The sequence below is a fragment of the Panthera onca genome, chromosome D3, assembly GCF_046562875.1.
Source record: "Panthera onca isolate mPanOnc1 chromosome D3, mPanOnc1 haplotype 2, whole genome shotgun sequence".
NCBI classification, from domain to species: domain Eukaryota; kingdom Metazoa; phylum Chordata; class Mammalia; order Carnivora; family Felidae; genus Panthera; species Panthera onca.
In genome coordinates, this window is record NC_138350.1 from 88,872,075 (window position 1) to 88,892,279 (window position 20,205).

Sequence of the window (20,205 nt, forward strand, 5' to 3'; positions counted from 1 at the left end):
AGTATTCTGGGCTATATTTACACTCACCAGAATATGATTTCTTTGTCAACAGATAACAAAATTGAAAGGGAAGTTTTTGAGAAACAAATATAAGGAAACTTCATTAAAAAATTTCAACAATGATCTTTCTTATAAATGATAATTGTGTTTTCATAAAAGGGAAAGAAGAAAGTTTGAACAATTTGAGTAGTCTGAATTGTAATATGAATTATATGAATATTTGTATTTTCTGCTTAATCTCTTTTCTTGGTTCGCTGTGTCCTCTGTTTATTGTAGTTTCCACTGCTCCAATGATTTCAGGTTTCCCGTGGCATTGACTTGCTGTGGCTCGTGGCATTCTTTCAGTTTTTGTTTCTATTGTCATTCTCTTACAATCCTCAACTACATTTGCCAGCGCTAGTATCTGATAGTCCCCATTTATCTTTTCAGACCAGGCTGCACTTTCTGTCCCTGGTGAGCATGGGGCTTTGGTACCCTTGAGTCAGGGACACCTCAGGGACACCCCATGTAAATGGTGTGAAAACATGGCAGCCCATTTAGGTGTCAGGGCCAATAGCCAAGGCCATTTTCGAAGAAAAGTGAACCAATTCCAACTGACATCCTTATGATAACGAATCGTAAGTTTTGCCCAGACGTAACATTTTTAGAAGTTTAGTTGCTGGCCAAGTCCATATCTGTGGAATTAAGAAGAAAATACGTCAATACATAATGCGTTTTTATTGGGTATATTTATTGAATACTTAATTATTTCCATCCCATGTCTGTTTTAGAAATAGTGAATCTGGACAGTATACTTGTTCAGATTTGCTTTTTCAATGTAAAACAACACTTAATTGGAAACCCTGGTCTTTATATTCCTCTTGACAGTAAGAATTTATCATTCTCAGTTTTATTGAATGCCTTCTGTGTGCCAGCTGCTTTTATGTGTATTATTTCATGTTAATCATAAAAACACAGTCTTGGAATAAAGAATTGTTTTCCAAGTTTTGCAGAAGAAACTGAAGCTCAGAGCATCCAAGTAATTTAACCAAAGCCACACAGTTAAATACATTGCAGAATTAGAACTGAAACCCCAGAGGCAGATTCTTAGTCACAAAACGGGGGAAAGTTTACATCTGTGGTTAAGAGCTCTGGCTCTAGAACCCTTACTATGTGCATAAGCTTAGGCAAGTTATTTGATCTCCTTGTGCCTCAGTTGCCTTGTAAAACAAGGCATGGTAGTGGCGGTGATAATAACATTTGTTGCAAATTGGGCTCTCTAGGAAGCGGACTGGAGTCTAGTGCATGCGATGTTTACTGGGGCTGAACCTGGCACACTTGCAGAACATGAGGATGGAAGAACATGGGGTCAAGGGAGAAGGTCAAAGGCAAAGCAGGTAGCAGGTAGCCTTGGCCAACCTTCTGAGGAACTCGAAGGCTAAAACAGCTCATCATGGTGGTTTTTTATCATCCAAATAGCCAGAGCTTTGTGCCCCCTCCTCCATCTGCCATTGGATTTGCACCACACGGGGACAGGCATGTCCTATGATGAGGTAGGTTGGCCCATGCAGGGGCCAACTCCCAGGAGTGGGGGCAGCAGCCCTTCTGTGAAGGGGATCTGAGCAACCTGTCACCGTGTCCTTCACGGTACTTTGCGGTATTTTGTTTTTTGCTTTAGGATCAGATAATACCTAGAACTGTTCCTTGTACTCAGTGAGCTCTCAGTAAATGTTAGTTCCTGTTATTGCTACACCACATGTTAGCTCTAAGATTCAGGTAGTCTAAAATGCGGAAGTTTAAAAAATAGAAAATAGCGGTACCTAGGTGGCTCAGTCCCCATGTCGGTTAAGTGTCCGACTTTGGCTTAGGTCATGATCTCACAGTTTATAGGTTTAGGCCCTGCCTTGGACTCTGTGCTGACAGCTCAGAGCCTGGAGCCTGCTTTTGATTCTGTGTCTCCCTCTCTCCCAGCCCCTCCCCACGTCTGCAACTTTGTGTCTCTGTCTCTCAAAAATGAATAAACATTAAAAAAAATTTTTTTTAATTTTTTTTAATGTTTATTTTTGAGAGAGAGAGAGAGAGAGAGAGAGAGAGTGAGCACGAGCGGGGGAGGGGCAGAGAGACAGGGAGACACAGAATCGGAAGCAGGCTCCAGGCTCCGAGCTGTCAGCACAGAGCCTGACATGGGGCTCGAACCCACGAACTGTGAGATCATGACCTGAGCTGAAGTCGGACACTCAACCGACTGAGCCACCCAGGCGCCCCTAAAAAAAATTTTTTTAAGTAAAAAATAAATTGATCAGACTATTTGATAAAACTCAGCTGACTTTTTAAAACATTAAATTAACAGGAGTGCTTTACCAGACTAGATTTTTTTAATAAACTGATTGAAATTCTCAAAGATAGGTAAAAGAAATTACTATAACAAACTCTCATATGTCTAGCATCTAGCCCTTCTTTGACATATTTTTGGGTGGGGAGTAAACTGGAGTATTATGTTAAAAGAAACCCAAGATGTGGGACTTCTGGATGACTCAGTTAAGCATCCGACTTCAGCTCAGGTCATGATCTCACAGTTTGTGGGTTCAAGCTCTGCATCAGGCTCCATGCTGACGGGGTGGAGACTGCTTGGGACTCTCTCCCCCTCCCCAACTCACACTTTCTCTCTCTCTCCCTCTCTCCCTCTCTCCCTCTCTCCCTCTCTCCCTCTCTTTCTATCTCTCAAAATAAATAAATAAATAAACTTAAAAAAAAAAAAAAACCCAACATGTGATGTTGTTTCATCTGTAAAGACTTTAGTATGCATTTCTATCTGACAGGAGCTTTTAAAAAATTATCCAATAATTCTTTAGTATCATGTAGTATCAGCCCATATTCCAATTCCCTATTAATCTCAAAGATTAATTTTAGAGGTTTTGTTTAAATCATAATCCAATCAAGGTCCACGTAGTTTCATTTGGTTGTTATCTCTTAAGTCTCTTTTATTCTATAATATTCCAACCCCCTTCCCCACTTTCCTTTTATTTATGTCAGTTATTTGCTGGAAGAACTGGACCATTTGCCCTGGAGAATGTACCATATTCTGGAACTGACTGTTGCTTTCTTAGGTCATGTCATTTGAAGTTAACATATTCTTCTAAACCTCATATTTCCTACAAGCCTGTGGTTAGATCTAAGCTTAACTGAATTCTGGTTCAACTTTTTTTTTAATTTTTTTTAACTTACATCCAAATTAGTTAACCTATATTACAACAATGATTTCAGGAATAGATTCCTTAATGCCCCTTCCCATTTAAGCCCACCCCCACTCCCACAACCCCTCTGTTTGTTCTCCATATTTAAGAGTCTCTTATGTTTTGTCCCCCTCCCTGTTTTTATATTATTTTTGTTTCCCTTCCCTTATGTTCATCTGTTTTGTCTCTTAAAGCAAAATTAGTCAGTCAGAGAAAGACAAATATCATATGACTTCACTCATATGGTTCAACTTTAATCAAGAAACACTCAGGTGGCGTAGTACACAGAACCAGATTTTAGTAAAACACATTTGATCAGTCATTTCGGTCAGTCCTCAAGTTTCATTTAATCATGACCTTAATTCTAGGACTCCATTAAATGACATCTATTCATATCTAAATATAGGTTAAGGCTTTTGGTTTTCCTCTACACTTTATGTTAATGCATCAAGTTATGTAAATTGTATGTAGAGTTCTAGAAGTTAAAAGTCAACTTAGCCACATTTGCCAGTGATACCTGGCAGAATAATGATAATAATGTAGTAAAGCATATGATTTTTGTTCAGCTATGACTTCATAAAGCTTTGGTTTTTGACCATTTAAGTATTTTAAGTTCTATGAATTATTTATGATCTCATCTGCTCTTTACATAGTACTTTTTTGTAGTCTTTTTATAAATTTTGAATATAAACCTAGAGGTTTCACCCTTTGGGCTATTTATTTTAGGAGTTGAAAGAATGAGGAAATAATACATTGACAAGCTAGGGGGCAAAACAAGTCCTTGGAAGTTATTTTCATCAGATGTATGTTCCTAACACAGGTGAAAACAAAACAGGGTGTGAATATAAGCATATTTCAGACACATATTCTATGTAAGTTTTATGTCAGGATACAAGTAATCTATTCTCATATGAATCTGCTTAGAACAAGTTTTTCTTTTGGAATCTCAAGTAGTAGGTATGTTGTTTAAAAGTTACTATAGTTTATGAAACCCAAGGGTCAAAAAATGGCTTAGTTCTTCAACCCTTTTTTCATCAAATGGAGATCTATACATATTGAAACATTTTAAGATGACCCAGTCACTTCTGATAAAAGCTCTTTTTGAGGCAGAATTTCATTGAAATTTAAGAATTCTTATTTTCCTCATGGTAGTATCTATACAAGAAAAGGCTGTGTAGGCTGAGGACATTTGGTGTATTTGCTTAATATGGTCCATGAGAATGAATGCCCTAAGCTCTGTTTCTGGACACCTACAAAAATGATGCGTGGATACTTAACTTCTGCTAACTCTGCAACTAAAATAGCAAAGGCATTCATAATTGAACTTTCCAGCAGAAACTGCAGAAGTGTGGTTTTATCTCACTTCTTCCTTCCAAATAATGTATGATTGTGTCTGATTAGTTGATCCTAAATTGTATTCTGAACCCTAGCTGCAAAGGAGAAAATGTCCATTTTAGATTTCCAGGCACCGGTTTAGGAAGGAACACTAGACAGAGGATAGGATGGATGATGAACTTCAGTCCACCATACACATCACACAGTCACAGCTGGGTAATGCAGGGGTGAGGGAGGCATTCACTTCTTGACCTAGATTGGTCTGATGTTTGTGGTCTCTGCTCATGAAGTATCTTGACGAAGATAGTGTGCAGGGTTTTCTCCTAGCTCCCTTGTACAGAGGGCCTTCAGAAGGACACATCACACCCTGTTATGGGTTGAATTGTGTCCTCCTTGCCCCATATTCATGTGTTGAAGTCCTAACCCCAGTATCTCAGGATTTTATCTTGTTCAAAATAGGATAACTGCAGATATAATTAGTTAAGATCAGGTCATATTGGAATAGAATGGGCCTCTAATCCAATATGACTGGTAATGTTATATAAAATAGAAATTTGGAGACAGGCACACGTACAGGGAGACCTCCATGTGAACATGAAGATGACCATCTACAAGTCAAGAGGAGAGGCTTGGAACAGATACTTTCTTCATGGCCCCAATCCTAACAACACCTTGATTTCAGACTTCTAGCCTCCTTAACTTTGAGTCAATACATTTCTGTTGCTTAAGCCACTCAGTCATGGTAGTGGCATCCCCATCCATAGGGACAGCATCGCTATCAAACTAATACAAACCCCTTTGTGACGCATGCTTTTTCATTCAAGGTAGCAATCTGCAGGGGTTATAAGCCAGCTCTTATTCCTTGGTCAGCCTCTGTATCCCTTCACTCAGGGTCATGAAACCTGTCTGGGTCTTTGGTGCCCTCTGAAAATTATGGGGAAGTAAAGTGTATTCTTGCCCTACTGACATGGATAAGCCTCCAACTTGAGAAATATACAAACAAGAAGTGAGCCCTCCTCATCTGTTTTTAGCATCAACTCAAACCTCACCCCAAATTTTTCTTAGAGTCTTCCCACTTCTCCCAAGAATAACCAGGGTAGGAGAATGAATATTGTTCTCCATGTAGACTTTGTGTTATGTCAACTTAAGTATGCTAGAAGTCTATTTTTCTGAATTCCTGTCTCTACGTAGTTCTGGCTTAGGGTAACGTGATGAGAAAGGTGGAAGTGAAGCAAGAACCATATTTACACTTGGAATTTCCATCTCTGTGAGGTCTGTATGGCAACTCAGCCCCTTGGGGGATATCCTATGGCACCTTGTTGGTGTGGAGACATAATTGGGCCATGGTTCCTTCATCTCCCACCATATCTCCTCTTTAAGCCTCTCTAAAGCCTGCATCAGATTTTTGTGCAACTTCATTGCAAAGTGCACCAGTCCTTTGGTACTGTGACATTGGAGGCTTGAAGTCAGTAAGGGATGACATAGGTTCTGGCCAGAGACAGAATGCTTTTTGACATGACCGTGAGATTGTCCATTCACGTGCCCTTATGACCAATGACAACACTCAGGCTATTGCAGGGTGGAGTCTATGTTCCCTCCTCCTGGGTCTGGGCAGGACCGTGGCAGAGGTGATGCTGTGTGGCTTCCAAGGCTAGGTCAGGTAGAAACTGTCTCTCTCAGGACACTTGCTCTGGGATCTCAGGCAAAATGAGGGGCTGCTTGAAGTTAATCCAGTTTACAGCCAGGATCCACCATCACACGCAAGTGAAGAAGTGACGCCAGCCCCAGGGTCATCTCACTGTAGCTCCGTGAGAGACTCCAAACTAAGCCAAGTCAGCTCCCAGAATCATGAGAGAGAAGACAAGTATTGTTTTGAGCCACTAAGTTTTAGTGTGATTTATTCTGCCTAATCAATAAATGGATTGCTGTCTTACGTTTTCTTTGCCTATTTCCAATGCTTATTTCCAGTAGTGGAGAGAGGTAAGTCAGTTGCACTGGGTTTGCACATTATTTCTAGAAGTTTTTAAAATTTTTAAGTTGTGACTTTATGGGTTTTTGATGCCAGAGAGTGAGAAAAGAACTCCCATTCCATGTTTCAGATTATTGTCACACGTCACTTTTTTACAGACACTAGGACTCGATAGATACATATTTTAAAAGACTATAGGGGCACCTGGGTGGCTTGGTTGAGCTTCCAACTTTGGCTCAGGTCATTATCTCACATTCATGGGTTCGAGCCCTATGCCAGGCTCTGTGCTGACAGCTCAGAGCCTGGAGCCTACTTTGGATTCTGCGTTTCCCTCTCTCTCTGCCCCTCCCCTGCTTGTGCTCTCTGTTTCTCAAAAAATAAAGTAAAATGTTTAAAAAAATAAAAGACTGAACACTTCCCATTAACAGGTGGCTAGATAAACAAAATGTGGGATTTCCATGCAGTGGAATATCATTCAGCCATAGAAAGAAAGGAAATTCTGACACCTGCTACAACACGGATGAACCTTGAAAACATGCAGAGTGAAATAAGCCAGACATAAAAAAGTCATCAAATATTGTATGATTCCACTTATACAGGATACCTGGAGTGGGCAAATTCATAGACCTAGAGAGAGAATAGAGGTTCCTAGGAGCTGCAAGGAGAGAGAACAGGAATTGCTGCCGAAGACCACACAGTTTCTGTTTGGAATGAAGAAAAAGTTGTGGAAACAGATAGTGGTGATGGTTACACACCTTAAGTTCAATGAAGAATGCACTCAGGGCCACTGAATTGTATACTTAAAAATGGTTAAAATGGTAAACTTTATGTTTTATCTATATTACCATAATTTCTTTAAAAATTTTTTTAATGTTTATTTTTGAGACAGAGAGAGACAGAGCATGAACGGGGGAGGGTCAGAGAGAGAGAGACACAGAATCTGAAGCAGGCTCCAGGCTCTGAACTGTCCGCACAGAGCCCGACGCGGGGCTTGAACTCACGGACCGTGAGATCATGACCTGAGCCGAAGTTGGACGTTTAACTGACTGAGCCGCCCAGGTGCCCCCATAATTTCTTTTAAAAGACTATAAATACTTGGCTCTCTTTGGGGTATCTGACAAGTCAGTCTGACAGATCCTTGTTGAGTTGCTACCAGGTACCAGCACTTTTTAGACAATGAAAATACAAATGATAGCCACTGCCCTACAGTCAAAATCCTACTAAAGGCCTGGTATAGATGCAGCCACCTCTTCCATTCATTTAATTTCTTGGAATAAGTATTTTGTAGTAACTGTGTGAAGGGTTTAAGAATGTGAAGTATAGGGGCACCTGCATGGCTCAGTCGGTTAAGCTCCAACTTCACTCAGGTCGTGATCTCACAGCTCGTGAGTTCGAGCCCCGAGTCGGGCTCCGTGCTCACAGCTCAGAGCCTGGAGCCTGCTTTGGATTCTGCGTCTCCCTCTCTCACTCTGCACCTCCCCCGCTCATGCTCTGTCTCTGTCTCTTATTCATTAAAAAAACATTTTTTTACAAAAGAATGTAAAGTATGTAAGAATAAATAAGTAATGGTTCCTACCCTCAAAGGGTGATGGAACATGCACGCTGAAAGTTACAAACACCACCTTTTACTGTTTTGTGTGTGTGTGTGTGTGTGTGTGTGCGCACGCCTAATACTGATAGTAGAAACAAGGGAAGTTGAAAAGGAAAAAAGTGTACACAAGAAAGAAAGACATTCTGCGTGAGAACAGCGTGGACATACTTGGAGGGCAATGGGCAGCTAATTGTAGTTTTCATAGTCAATTTGTATAGAATGTAGAGCCTATCTTCATCTTAAAATATCTTGAAAGGTTGGCATGTAAAAAAGGATGCAGACCATAAGAAGTGTACATGTTTCCTCAAGAAGGCTCATTTGTTTTTTTGTTTTTCTTTTCTATTTTATATATTGTAGTGTTATTTGGTATTCTTACTTTGATGATATTTTATATATTATTTCTTTTCCATTAACATTTTTACATTTTAAATTTTTCCTAATCTCTATCCTTTTAGGAAAACAAAGTCAAGGCGCCTAATCTGACCACTAAACAAGTGTTTAGGTCCTCTCTGACTCGGGCCCCTTGCACCAGACCTGTCCTGGCTCAGTGTCTTGTACCAGGTTCAGGAGCCATGAACCACAGGATGGAGCTTCCCGGCAGCCAGCTGAAGAAAACCTGGGTGTCCTCAGCACTGCATCTCCAGCAGCAGTCTGTTCAGAGCGGAAAAATATCCCCGTCTGACAAGGCACCACAAGTACATTTGGAAGCACCAAAGCCCAACACAGGAAACCTTCAAGTTCAAGGCACAGACTTAAGCTCCCAGAATAATACTGCCCCTACATTCATACCAGTTTTCAAAAATCGATCCTTGCAGATGAATAAAAAGATCTTAGAACCTGGCAACCTGAAAAGGGAACAGCATGTTGTTAGAGAATCTAAATTCTTTTCACTTAAAACTAGTGTGATCCAAAATGACAAGCTGAATTTAGATCCAGCTATTAAAAAAAGATCTAATCATAACATTCAGATGAATGCTAGAAATTTAAATCAGAAGATTTCCAGACTTCTGCAAGGAAAAAATACTGAGTCCTGTGAAAATATGACAAAATATCCCTCTTCTAATGGAGAATCACCAACTGTGAGTTTAAATGAAAGTAAACACCTCTCTAATAGTTCAGTATCTCATATATCAAATAACAGTTTAGGTGGAATAAAAAGTGCGGTTGACTTCCAAGTGAATAGAAAAGAAAATTTAACAAGGAAATATATAACACAAATTTTGGGGAAAGGCCGCGAATCACTAAAAATGAAAAAACAACCATACATTTTTGAATCAGACACAGAAACAGAAGATCCCCAACTACTGCAGCCACAATCAATAAATCAGACTATAAAAGCTGATGTAAGTGACCACAAATTGGTGATAAGCAAAACATCCCAGAGGTCTAAAAGAAGATTGTGTCAAGAATCTTCAAAAGCTTCAAAGAGACCTCATTCCAATACTATCCATTATGGACAGTCCAGTTTTCCTAGGAGCAAGGTAAAAAAAAATTTTTTTAATCTGGGGTATTTACCATATGGTGGGCCCCTAAAATCCCTAAATAAAGATTTAAGTGATTTGCCCAAGATCATCTAGAAACATAATGAGAAATAGAATATCTGCTCTAACACAACTGCAAGTATATACAGTTCATTTTCACCAAGTGTGATTCTTCAATCTGATTACAGATACATGATGGGGACAAATCAAAAGTTCAGAAATCTCTCATCATTCCTAAAACTTAGAACATGGATGTGAAGGAAGGACATGACTACCAGGTAACTTAGGTGACCTATTTTCCTTTATTTTTCATTACATTATCTGAACTGGAATTGCCACATTTAGGGATCTCCAACCTCTTGGTAAGAAGGAGCTACTTTTAAATTCTTTGAAGCTTTATAATCAACAAGGAAATGGGAAATGTTGGGAACAGTGCAGTCCGTTAATAAGGGCCATACACAGGGTCTGCTGCAAATCGTAAATGACCCCACAGAGGGATGAGGTGGATAGAGGTCCCACTGTGGCTGCCTCCCACTCTGCTCCATGGTCTTTGCAGACTAAGAGGTCATAGCAGTAGCAGATGGCCCAAAGATCCAAGATTCCACAACCACTGGAACATGTACCTTTGGGACTTTTACCCAAGATAATGTTAGTCATTAAAATGTACGCCACAAAATTGCAGCGCTGGCTAAAGACAAACTTGAGATTTAACTGATAGTGCTGAGTCCAAGTCACCGAATTCAGAAAACCATGCATCTGGAAATTACATTTTATTCCATTCTGCCATCTGTTTTATTCTAAGAACAAACGTATTACTAAAATATCCACAAATACTTTTTTTGCACAGAACTGTTGGAATATTTTCAATTCAAATTCCTTATGAACAAAATAGAAAACATTTTCTTCTTCTATATATGCTATTTCTTTCTGTAATTAATAGAATTTCAGCCTGATTTCAATTAACTGAAAGGTACATAATTATATTCTTTTTTTAAAAAATCATGTAGTTCATGTAGTTTTTGACATCTTACATTTTAATACACTCAGTAGGTGGTTGAGGAAAAAAAGTGTGTTTGTTAAAATGCCTTAAATGTTTTCATTTTAAAAATAAATCTATTCCAGATTTCATAATTTTTTACAAGTATAGAACTTCCCCACTTTGAATTACTTAAGAACTAACATAATTTTTAAAACTTTTTCAATGTTTACTTATTTTTGAAAGAGAGAGAGAGCATGAGCGGGCAAGGAGCAGAGAGAGAGGGAGACACAGAATCCAAAGCAGGCTCCAGGCTCTGAGCTGTCAGCACAGAGCCCGACGCGGGGCTCGAACTCACAAACCGTGAGATCATGACCTGAGCCAAAGTTGGATGCCTAACCGACTGAGCTACCCAGGCGCCCCAAGACCTAAGATAATTTTTAAGTTAAAAAAAATCATTCCATCACCTAGAAATAATAGCATAATGAGAAAAACTACAGGATATCATTATAGAAAATAATTTCTGCCCAATATAAAGTTAATGTATACCTTGTAAAAAATTGAATAATACAAAACAGTTTCAAGAGAAAAGTTAAAAAATAATCTGTAATTCCTCTTTGCAGACATAACCGTCTGAATGTGGATGGACATTCACACACTCCTATGAACATGAAATCAGGTTCTGTGCACTGCTGTGGAACCTCCTTTATCACCTGACACTCATTATTCTCATGGGCACATAGGATTCATTCTGTAGCATGGGGGTGTTACTACATTAACTGTCCCTACTGATTGACATTTAAGTTGTTTCCAACGTTTCACTGTGGTTACAATATTGTATAAACCATTTTGTAAAAGATAGACAAGTATAGAAATGTTTTTGTTAGTTGAAAATGTCTTTATTTTGCCCTTAACCATTTTTGTTGAAATTTCTTTGAATTTATTATTTTTATCATTGAAGATTTCAAGCTATACAAAGTATAGGTAATAGTGTAAAGAGCCTCTGGGGCACCTGGGTGACTGGGTCAGTTGAGTGTCCGACTCTTGATTTTGGCTCAGGTCATGATCCTAGGGTCGTGGGATCAAAACCCTGCGTTGGGCTTTGCACTGAGTGAGGAACCTGCTTAAGATTGTCTCTCGCTCGCTCTGTCCTTCTCTCCCACTCACGTGCTCTCTAAATAAATAAACAAATAAATAAGTTTTAAAAAATAGTGTAAAAAGTAGTTATCACCCAGCTTCAATAATTATTATTTTGCCACTATATTTCACCTATTTCTCGCAGATTCACTTTTCTTACTGAATTATTTTTTATGTTTATTTATTTATTTTCAGAGAGAGAGAGCAAGGGAGGGACAGGGAGAGAGAGGGAAAGAGTGAATCCTAAGCAGGCTCCGCACTGTCAGCACAGAACCCAACACGGGAATCAGTCTCACAAACCATGAGATCTTGACCTGAGCTGAAATCAAGAGTCGGATGCCTACCTGAGTGAGCCACCCAGGTGTCTCTTTACTGTACTATTTTAAAACAGATTCAGTACGGCATAAAGTTCACCCATAAACACCTTGATACAGCTCTCTACCCGACGAGGGATAGCATAAAGAAAAAAATATGTGTACGTACTGTGAACCGTCTACAGTGTCTTCACTGACTCACTAAATTTTACTTTAGTCTAACATGCAAACTGACAGAAGTCCTCAGTAAACATATGATCTATTTCACAGAAGAACTAGAGCCTTCAGTCAAACAACCAAAATACTGGCGTGAAGATTTATTTGTTCAGCTGTATGTGTGTGATCTGTGCCAGGCAGTGGGCTGAGCACCGTGTCCCTGAAATCACAGAACTGCCATTGGCTGTGTAGTCTAGTCCCCAACCCACCCACTCTGGGCTCCTGGCAAAGATGTAGGAGCCTGAGAGTAAGGAAGCAAATGCAACAGTGACGTTTTGGTCCATGTTACAAAAATTACTGAGCGTATAAAAAATGAGGAACAGAAATAGAGCTTCTCACCTAATTAGTATTTTTCTGGCTTTCAAACATTTGAGATGTTTAATTTACAAAATGGGATACAATAGCTGTGGTAAGATATTTAAAAGAAATGAAAACCCTCACTAATATTGCACTGAAATAATTCTTCATTAAATTTAAAAAAATAAGCAGAGAACCAAGTATAACTTGAACTTTGATTTTTTAAAATGAGATTCACTATTTTTGCTCCTTCGCTAAACATTACAATTAAAGGCAAAAGCGAATACGAACTCTACTTGAAGACTGTAAATATGGTTCTTGCTCTTGGAATTGTGCCTGGCTAATTCATTTACTGTGTGTCTTTTACCATAAGCATGTCTTTTTTCCAGAGTCTATTTTATAATATTATTTTACCATTTTCATAGGGAAACACACCCGTTTTAAAGCCCATTTTGAGTGTGCCTTGCTCATTCTAGAACTGGTATGGTAGGTAACGAGTAGACTGCAGTAAAAAATAGTATATCATTGTGTTTGTGAGGCTGTGCTGAAAATACCTGTTAATGAAAATACTATGAATAAGGATATGTATTCGGTCACTCAGTCATCCACAGGATGTACTTTCTTGAAACCAGTCTTTCCCTCTGCTCCACACATTCCCCGCTGCCTTCCTGCCGCTCTCCTGCTGCTGTCCAGTCTTCATGCCTGAGGTAATAAAGACTTGTTTGATTCTAAGACTAAGTGGAAGAATTAAAAAGATAAATCCACTGCTTAGTGTGTAGTATCTCCCAGTTCTTTATATAAATAATCTTGCTAGCTCCTCCTGCACTCCATTAGTGTCTAAAACTAATTTATAGGATACTATTTCATTTAGATAAATTTAACCTACATGACAAAGCCTGCTTGTGTTAGGATCAGCCTATTTTCTGGTGTAAAGTAGGTTTATTTTTGCTCTTACAATATTTATCCTAATGAAAACTTACCACAAAAATATATATGATATATATGTATATAACATATATATGTACAGATGATTTACTATAGAGATACTTGAACAGATTGATTGATTATTTACTATTCCATGTTCAGAGAAGAGGTCCCAGGGAGAATTACTGGCTCAGACTCCCTGAAGAAATTAATGAAGATTTTGTTTCATTTTAAAGATTATAATTTTGAAAGCCAGGATAATTCCAAACCTAATTAGGGAAAACTAAATTGTACTTCCTTGTTTAAATTTTGGTTTATATGCATCATGGCCACCACCCCCACCCTGCCCTCAAATCATTCTTCATATTCCAGCTGTGAGTTTTAGAACCATTACAATTTTAAATAATTTTGTGTTTGCCTATATACAGAAACTTAAAAGATTAGCCATTTCATTTAAAAACCTGTGGCAATATGCCAAACTAATGCTAAAGAATCATCTTCATAGAAATGTAAATATCCTTTCTTGAACGATTTATAGTTTAAATTTCACAGTATTTTTTGCTTACTATATTTGAATTTTTTCTGTTTATATTTTTTATTATATATTTCTGAAATTATACATTATTATATATCATTTTATTTGCATTTGCTTACCATAGCAAATAGGTAAAAAATACGGGTTTGTCAATGATTATTAACCAGTTCATGAACCAGTTTCGCTCTCTTTTTCAAATTGCACATCATCAGGTGTTATGACGGAACTGACAATATATTGATAGTTATTGATACTTAGCAATGGTTAGTATTTATAAATGTTTAAAGATGTCACGGTCATTTATTGGTGCTTAAAATGTCCATTGTTGTTGTATCCTACGTAGTGTCTTAGTTAAAATAAGAAAATAAAGGTATTCAAATAGGCGTATTTTCCATGTGTTGGAGTGACTGCATATAGGAATGGAAAGACTTGGATAAATTCCAAACTATTTTACATTTATGGTTTCCTTTCTTCACATGTATTTGCTGCCACATCCATGTAAACTAGTTAGGTCATCACCACTTCACAAAAGTTTCATTCTCAAAAGTTCTTCATCATTTCATTCAATAGATATTTATTTAGTATCTGCTATGTGCCAAGCGCTATTGTAGATGCTTGGGATATATCCATGAACACTGACCTTGGGATATATCAGTGACCACTGAGAGAGATAGATGATAAACATGACAAATAAATAAAGTAATGTATTAGAAAGTGACAAGTATATGAAAAATAGAGAACAGTAAAGGATATGGTTAAGGTAGGCTTCCTTGAGCAAAGATGTGAAGGAGGTGAACTCTGCAGGCTGTTATGTTCAAGAGACATCAGGGAGCCCGGAGTGGCTAGAGTAAAAAGAGCCAGATGGGGGAGACCAGAAGATAAGATCTGATGGTATTGGCAAGGATAGTTACTTTCACACTAACAGAGATAGGGTTGGGACCAGAGGGGGAGAAGGCCTGACCTGGGTTTTAGCAGGCTCATTCTGCTGCATTTAGAAGAGACTGAGGCCAGAGGGGAGCGCAAGAGAAGAAATAGGGGGACCAGCCCAGACGCTGTTGACGTCATCCAGGCAAAGATGGAAGAGGTGTGCCACATGGCAGCCGGGGGGGAGATGAGGAGTGGCTAATTCTGGGTGTGTTGTGAAAGCTACCATCCACTGGATTAGGGTTTGAGAGAAAGGGGGGTGCTGAGGATGCCTCACGTGTTTGCCTTGGTCACATCTAACTTGAGATGAAAAGGAGCAGGCTTTGGAGCAGGAGGAAGACTGGGGATTGACCATCACATTTCACAATGTGGAGGCCCTTGATGATGAGCAACTCCATGGAGTATCAGAGGCAAAAGCCTGACAGGGTTTAAGGGAGAAGAGAGGAGGGAGAATTGGAAATCATGAGTGTAGACGGCTCTTTCAAGTGTCATCAGTGGACTTCTCAGAATCCTTATTTTCTTTTACCTTTAACAATACTGTCCTTTGATTATCCCCTTCTTGAAAGAGTATTCTCCCACAGCCTCTATAATCTTACATCTCTGAACACGAACTTTCTGTTTCTCTTAATGACGGGCATTGAGTACCCAAGGACCTGGAAGGATGAACAGTGGTTATGCCAGACACATTTGGGACACAGAAGGAATGGAAAGAAGGGCATTCCAAAGAGAAACCAAATGAGAAAGGCACAAAGAGGTACATGTGTTTAGGAACAGTGAATACTGGTTCTGGTGTGGTTAGCATGTGCTTTATACAGGGACCAGAATGAGTGCAGACCAGGCTAGGGAGATAAAGGAGAGTTTTAGGGCAGGCAGTGAAATCATCTGGAGGCTGTTCCAGAAGCCTAATCCGGGCAGCAGAGAACAGAAAATAAGACACTACTGACAGACCTAGAAGTGGCCACCAGGGATACTGGCTGTCGATGACAAATGCTGGAGGTAGGGTCAGAGGTGAAGCTGGATTTTCAATCCTGAACCACTACAAGAAGAATGTCACCTTTTAAAAATACGGAAAGTGGAAGAGTGGTGGGGAAAATGTAACAGGGAGATGGTGGGTTCAGTCCATCGTGAACTGAGCTGGCGGCGTTAGTAGAAGCTCCAGGTAAAGACAGCCACAGCCAACAGACGACTATATTAAAGCTCAAAGAAATGTAGTTGGGGTATCATCCACACAGAACTATCAGCTGAAGGTTTGTGTGAGAGTGTAGGAAGTGAAGAGAAGAGCATGTGTAAGGAATGGGGGAAGGGAGAAGGTCAGAAAGAGGGGAGGGGCCCCAGAGCCAAGGAAAGGGGAGTGTGGGCATGACAAGGTCAGCAGCCCTGCCTGTCCAGGAGGAGACCTGAGACACAGCGGGCTCTGGTCTCCCAGGTCCCCAGTGTCTGCTACAGTTCCAAGGTGACCCAGAGGGCATGGTCAGGTGCAGAGGAAACAAGTGCTGGGGTCCTCTGCAGAAAGGACACCTGCACCATGTGTCTGATGGCTTGAAGGGATGGCAAGAAGAAAGGGACATTTGTACACTGAAACAAAAGGATAAAACTCTTCGATACAAGCAGGAACAAATAGCTGGTGAGATTATATCAAAGTGATAGGATTTTTCCATCTTAAGCTTTTCCTCTATAATTTTTTTGAAATCCTGGAACCTACAGCCCCTAAATATTAACAGAAAAAATCATAAATAGTTGATCATCTTCGCTTATTAGCTTTTGTTTTTAAGAGGAATGTTCATTAATGATTTTCTTAATATTGCATGTACCTTTCATTCTGTTTCCTGCCAGAGAAAATGTTCCTAGTTCCCACAAAAAAATAAAATGCATCAATATTTTATTGTATTCTGCAAAGATCATCTTGGCTGCTGCCATATAGTCATTATATTCTTAAATTTCTGAATTTAAACATTCAAAGAATGTTTTGCGATTGACATTCAGCCGTGAAAGAAATTACATATAATATGTGCATAATATTTTTTAACTTTGTTCCACCAGCTTTTTTCCAGAGTACCAATGGGAATTATTTCTAGTTGCTAGCTTATATTCCTACATAAAAATAGAAATCTGCAGTTGTAATCAAGGAGAAACTTGGGAAAACATAATTGGTTCTATGGTTTATTATATATCTACTTATCTCACCACTAAAATCATTTAGGAATAAAACATTTAAATATCTGAAAAACATGAGTTAAGTTGCCTTAAAATAAAATCTTGGGTCTACACTTAGAAGGAACATATGTCAGGGTGCCTGGGTGGCTCAGTCAGTAAAGCGTCTGACCTCGGCTCAGGTCCTGATTTCACGGTTCTTGAGTTCGAGGCCCTTATCGGGCTCTGTACTAACAGCCTGGAGCCTGATTCCGATTCTGTGTCTCCCTTTTTCTCTCTGCCCCTGTCCCTGTCGCACTCTGTGTCTGTTTGTCTCTCTCAAAAATAAATAAATATTAAAAATTTTTAAAAAGAAGGAACATACATCAACATAATCATTTAACTAAAGTGAATAGTATAATGGAATTTTATAAACATGCTGTTAAAACTATTAAAAGTTTTATTTAAAGTGTGTTTTCTTTTTCAAATCTATTTCGAATTTTGCTCCATACCAATGCTGCCATAGTGAGATAAATAAAGATGGCACTTTTATGAAGCAGAGAGCCTCCCCTACCCTCTTTCTCCTTCAGTTCTGGACTCAGTGAACTTGTCCTGGTCTAAGTCAGAATTTGACAACTAGCTTCCTTGTTGGAATTCCTGTTTTCAAACATGGTTACTTAAACCAAACCTGTCACAGAAACCAACCAATAATGCTGGATAAATTTTTTTGAGTCCATAGAAACATTCAAGAACCAAAATGACATGAAGAATTACCAGGATAAATACTAGGAGAAGATGAGAAAGGTACAGAGAATTCAAAATCACTTTTGTTCTTAAGATATTTGATAACCCAGATGGAAATGGAGCTGTGTTTTGATGATGTGGAGGAGTAAGGGGAACAGAAATGTAAAACACGAGTGCCTGCCAAAGCCCGGGAGCCTAACGGAGATGCCCACCTCACTCGGCAGTGGACGTGTTTCCTGGGACCCTGAAGACAGTGCCCAAGGTTAAGGTGAGCCAATCAGCCACCACCCCCAGGAGACTGTGGGGGTGCACAGCTGTAGTGTGAGAAGAGTAGGGGGAACTCATGCCCCATTGTCTCTGCCCAAATTCACCAAGATGATCCAAGAGAACCCAAACCACGAATTTAATTTAAAATAATATCAGAAATATAAAAGTGCCAGAAATACCAAAAACTTTAGGGAGAAAACTAAATGGCATTTGAATGGCATTAAAGAATATCAAAGTAAATGGAGCCCTGTGCATATGTTCAGAGATTGGAAACTCGATAATGGAAAGATTCAGTTGTGATTTTGAGCCAAACTTCAACATGTTTATTTCTAGAACTTGATTGGCTTATTCTAAAATTGTTATGGGCATGCAGAAGTCAAGAATAAACAAAGACTCTTCTAGAAAAACAAGAAGAGAGAGAACTTGCTCTCCAGATAGCAAGATTTCTACAAAGCTAGAATAACTAAAACAATATGGTATTGGTATTTAGGTTGACAAAACCACTGAAGCAAAAGAGCCCAAAAATAGACTGTAAATAAATAAGATTTCATACAATTACTCTTCATAATGGCCCACACGCCACAAATGGCCTTTATGAATCTTACTAACATGGTAAGAAGTGAGATGGGAATGAGCTTCCATTCGTATGAAGTTCAAAAACAGGAAAAATCCAACCATATTGTTTAAGGATTTTTTTTTGCTATAATTAATATTTTATTCTTCCTTTCAATGCTTTTTAAAGGCTGAGATATATTAGACAAAGAAATCTTTGATAATATAAGTGCTAATTCTCTGCAGACAACCATATAATCCTTTAAGAAATCACATAAACAAGATAAAGGTTTCTGCAGCCTACAAATGCCTCTTTTGGGAAAAAAGAAAAAGGGGTTTATCGACAACAGTTTAATTATAGCTTTAAAAAATGGTTTTCCTACCAAACTTTAATGTGTAGTAAATGAACCCATCATCTGTTAGAGCAGTGAACCCAAGTCAGATCAAGCACAAGAAAAGTAGAACAGTTATGAAGAAAAGCAAGGGAATTATTACTTAAATATTCAGCATAATGGTGCATTGTGAGAGAGAGTAGTGGGGGCAGGTGGATGGTAGGGCCGTCCTTCTGAAATACTGATAACATCTGTTTTATTTCTTGTCCCGGGTGGTAGTTACACAGGCATTGACTTCATTGTTGCTCCTTAAACAGTACCTGTATGTTTATGTACTTTTCAATGTGTGTGTTACATTATACAGGGTTTTGTTCTTTAAAGAGAAAAATAAAATGGAAACAATAAAAACAACCTTCACCCAGTGCAGGGGACTGAAGGGGCTTTCGTCTGGGACCGTAAGACAGCAATACGGAGCTGTGGGTCATAAGGATCGCTTTCTGACAGTTCTCAGAAGGATGGTGGACGTCCAAGACTCTCAATGTAACTGTGGCTTGATGGCAGAGTGAGCTGCTTTACAGAGGTGTGTGGGATGAGGTAAGGGCAGAGGGCACCCGAAATGCAGCAGGATAGCATGGAACCAAGTGGTGGAATCAGGTCAGACACTTGGCAAAGTTCCAATTAGGCACGGCTAGTGAAATGAACCGTGAATCGAGCTTCAGTCTACAATGGTCATATTGCATGGTTTTTCCCTTGTGGACCTCAGTTTTAAAGTCAATTCATGTGAGTTCTGAAATTAGAAACTCGTTTAGAATCTCTGCTTCCGACTTAGTTTTATTCAACACACATCCACGTAATGAGGATGCTGAGAGGTGGTCCCGAGGAAAAAAGCAAGGAGGGAAGTTCCGTGACAGCTGTGCGTGACCAATATGAGCCTAAGGCATTCTTTTTTTTTTTTTTTAATTTTTTTTTTTTAACGTTTATTTATTTTTGAGACAGAGAGAGAGACCATGAACGGGGGAGGGTCAGAGAGAGAGGGAGACACAGAATCCGAAACAGACTCCAGGCTCTGAGCGGTCAGCACAGAGCCTGACGCGGGGCTCGAACTCACGGACCGCGAGGTCATGACCTGAGCCGAAGTCGGCCGCTTAACCGACTGAGCCACCCAGGCGCCCCAGAGCCTAAGGCATTCTTATTTTTATTTCGTGGATTTGCTTCAGGGTTAAGTATAAAGAACAACAGTGCATGAGAAAGCGATTCCTTTATTAACGT

The 20,205-nt window shown here is 39.2% G+C and overlaps 1 protein-coding gene across 1 annotated transcript in view; it reads left to right on the forward strand.

Annotated features, from left to right (window-relative positions):
- The window catches only part of CD3H18orf63 (chromosome D3 C18orf63 homolog), a 31,634-nt gene extending 18,811 nt beyond the window's left edge, over positions 1-12,823 (forward strand). The window contains exons 12-14 of the mRNA XM_060611861.3: positions 8,563-9,588; positions 9,777-9,866; positions 11,188-12,823. Coding sequence (XP_060467844.3) covers positions 8,563-9,588; positions 9,777-9,833 — 1,083 coding nt within the window. The 3' untranslated portion in view covers positions 9,834-9,866; positions 11,188-12,823. The remainder of the gene's footprint in view (positions 1-8,562; positions 9,589-9,776; positions 9,867-11,187) is intronic.
- Positions 12,824-20,205: the final 7,382 nt, after the last annotated feature.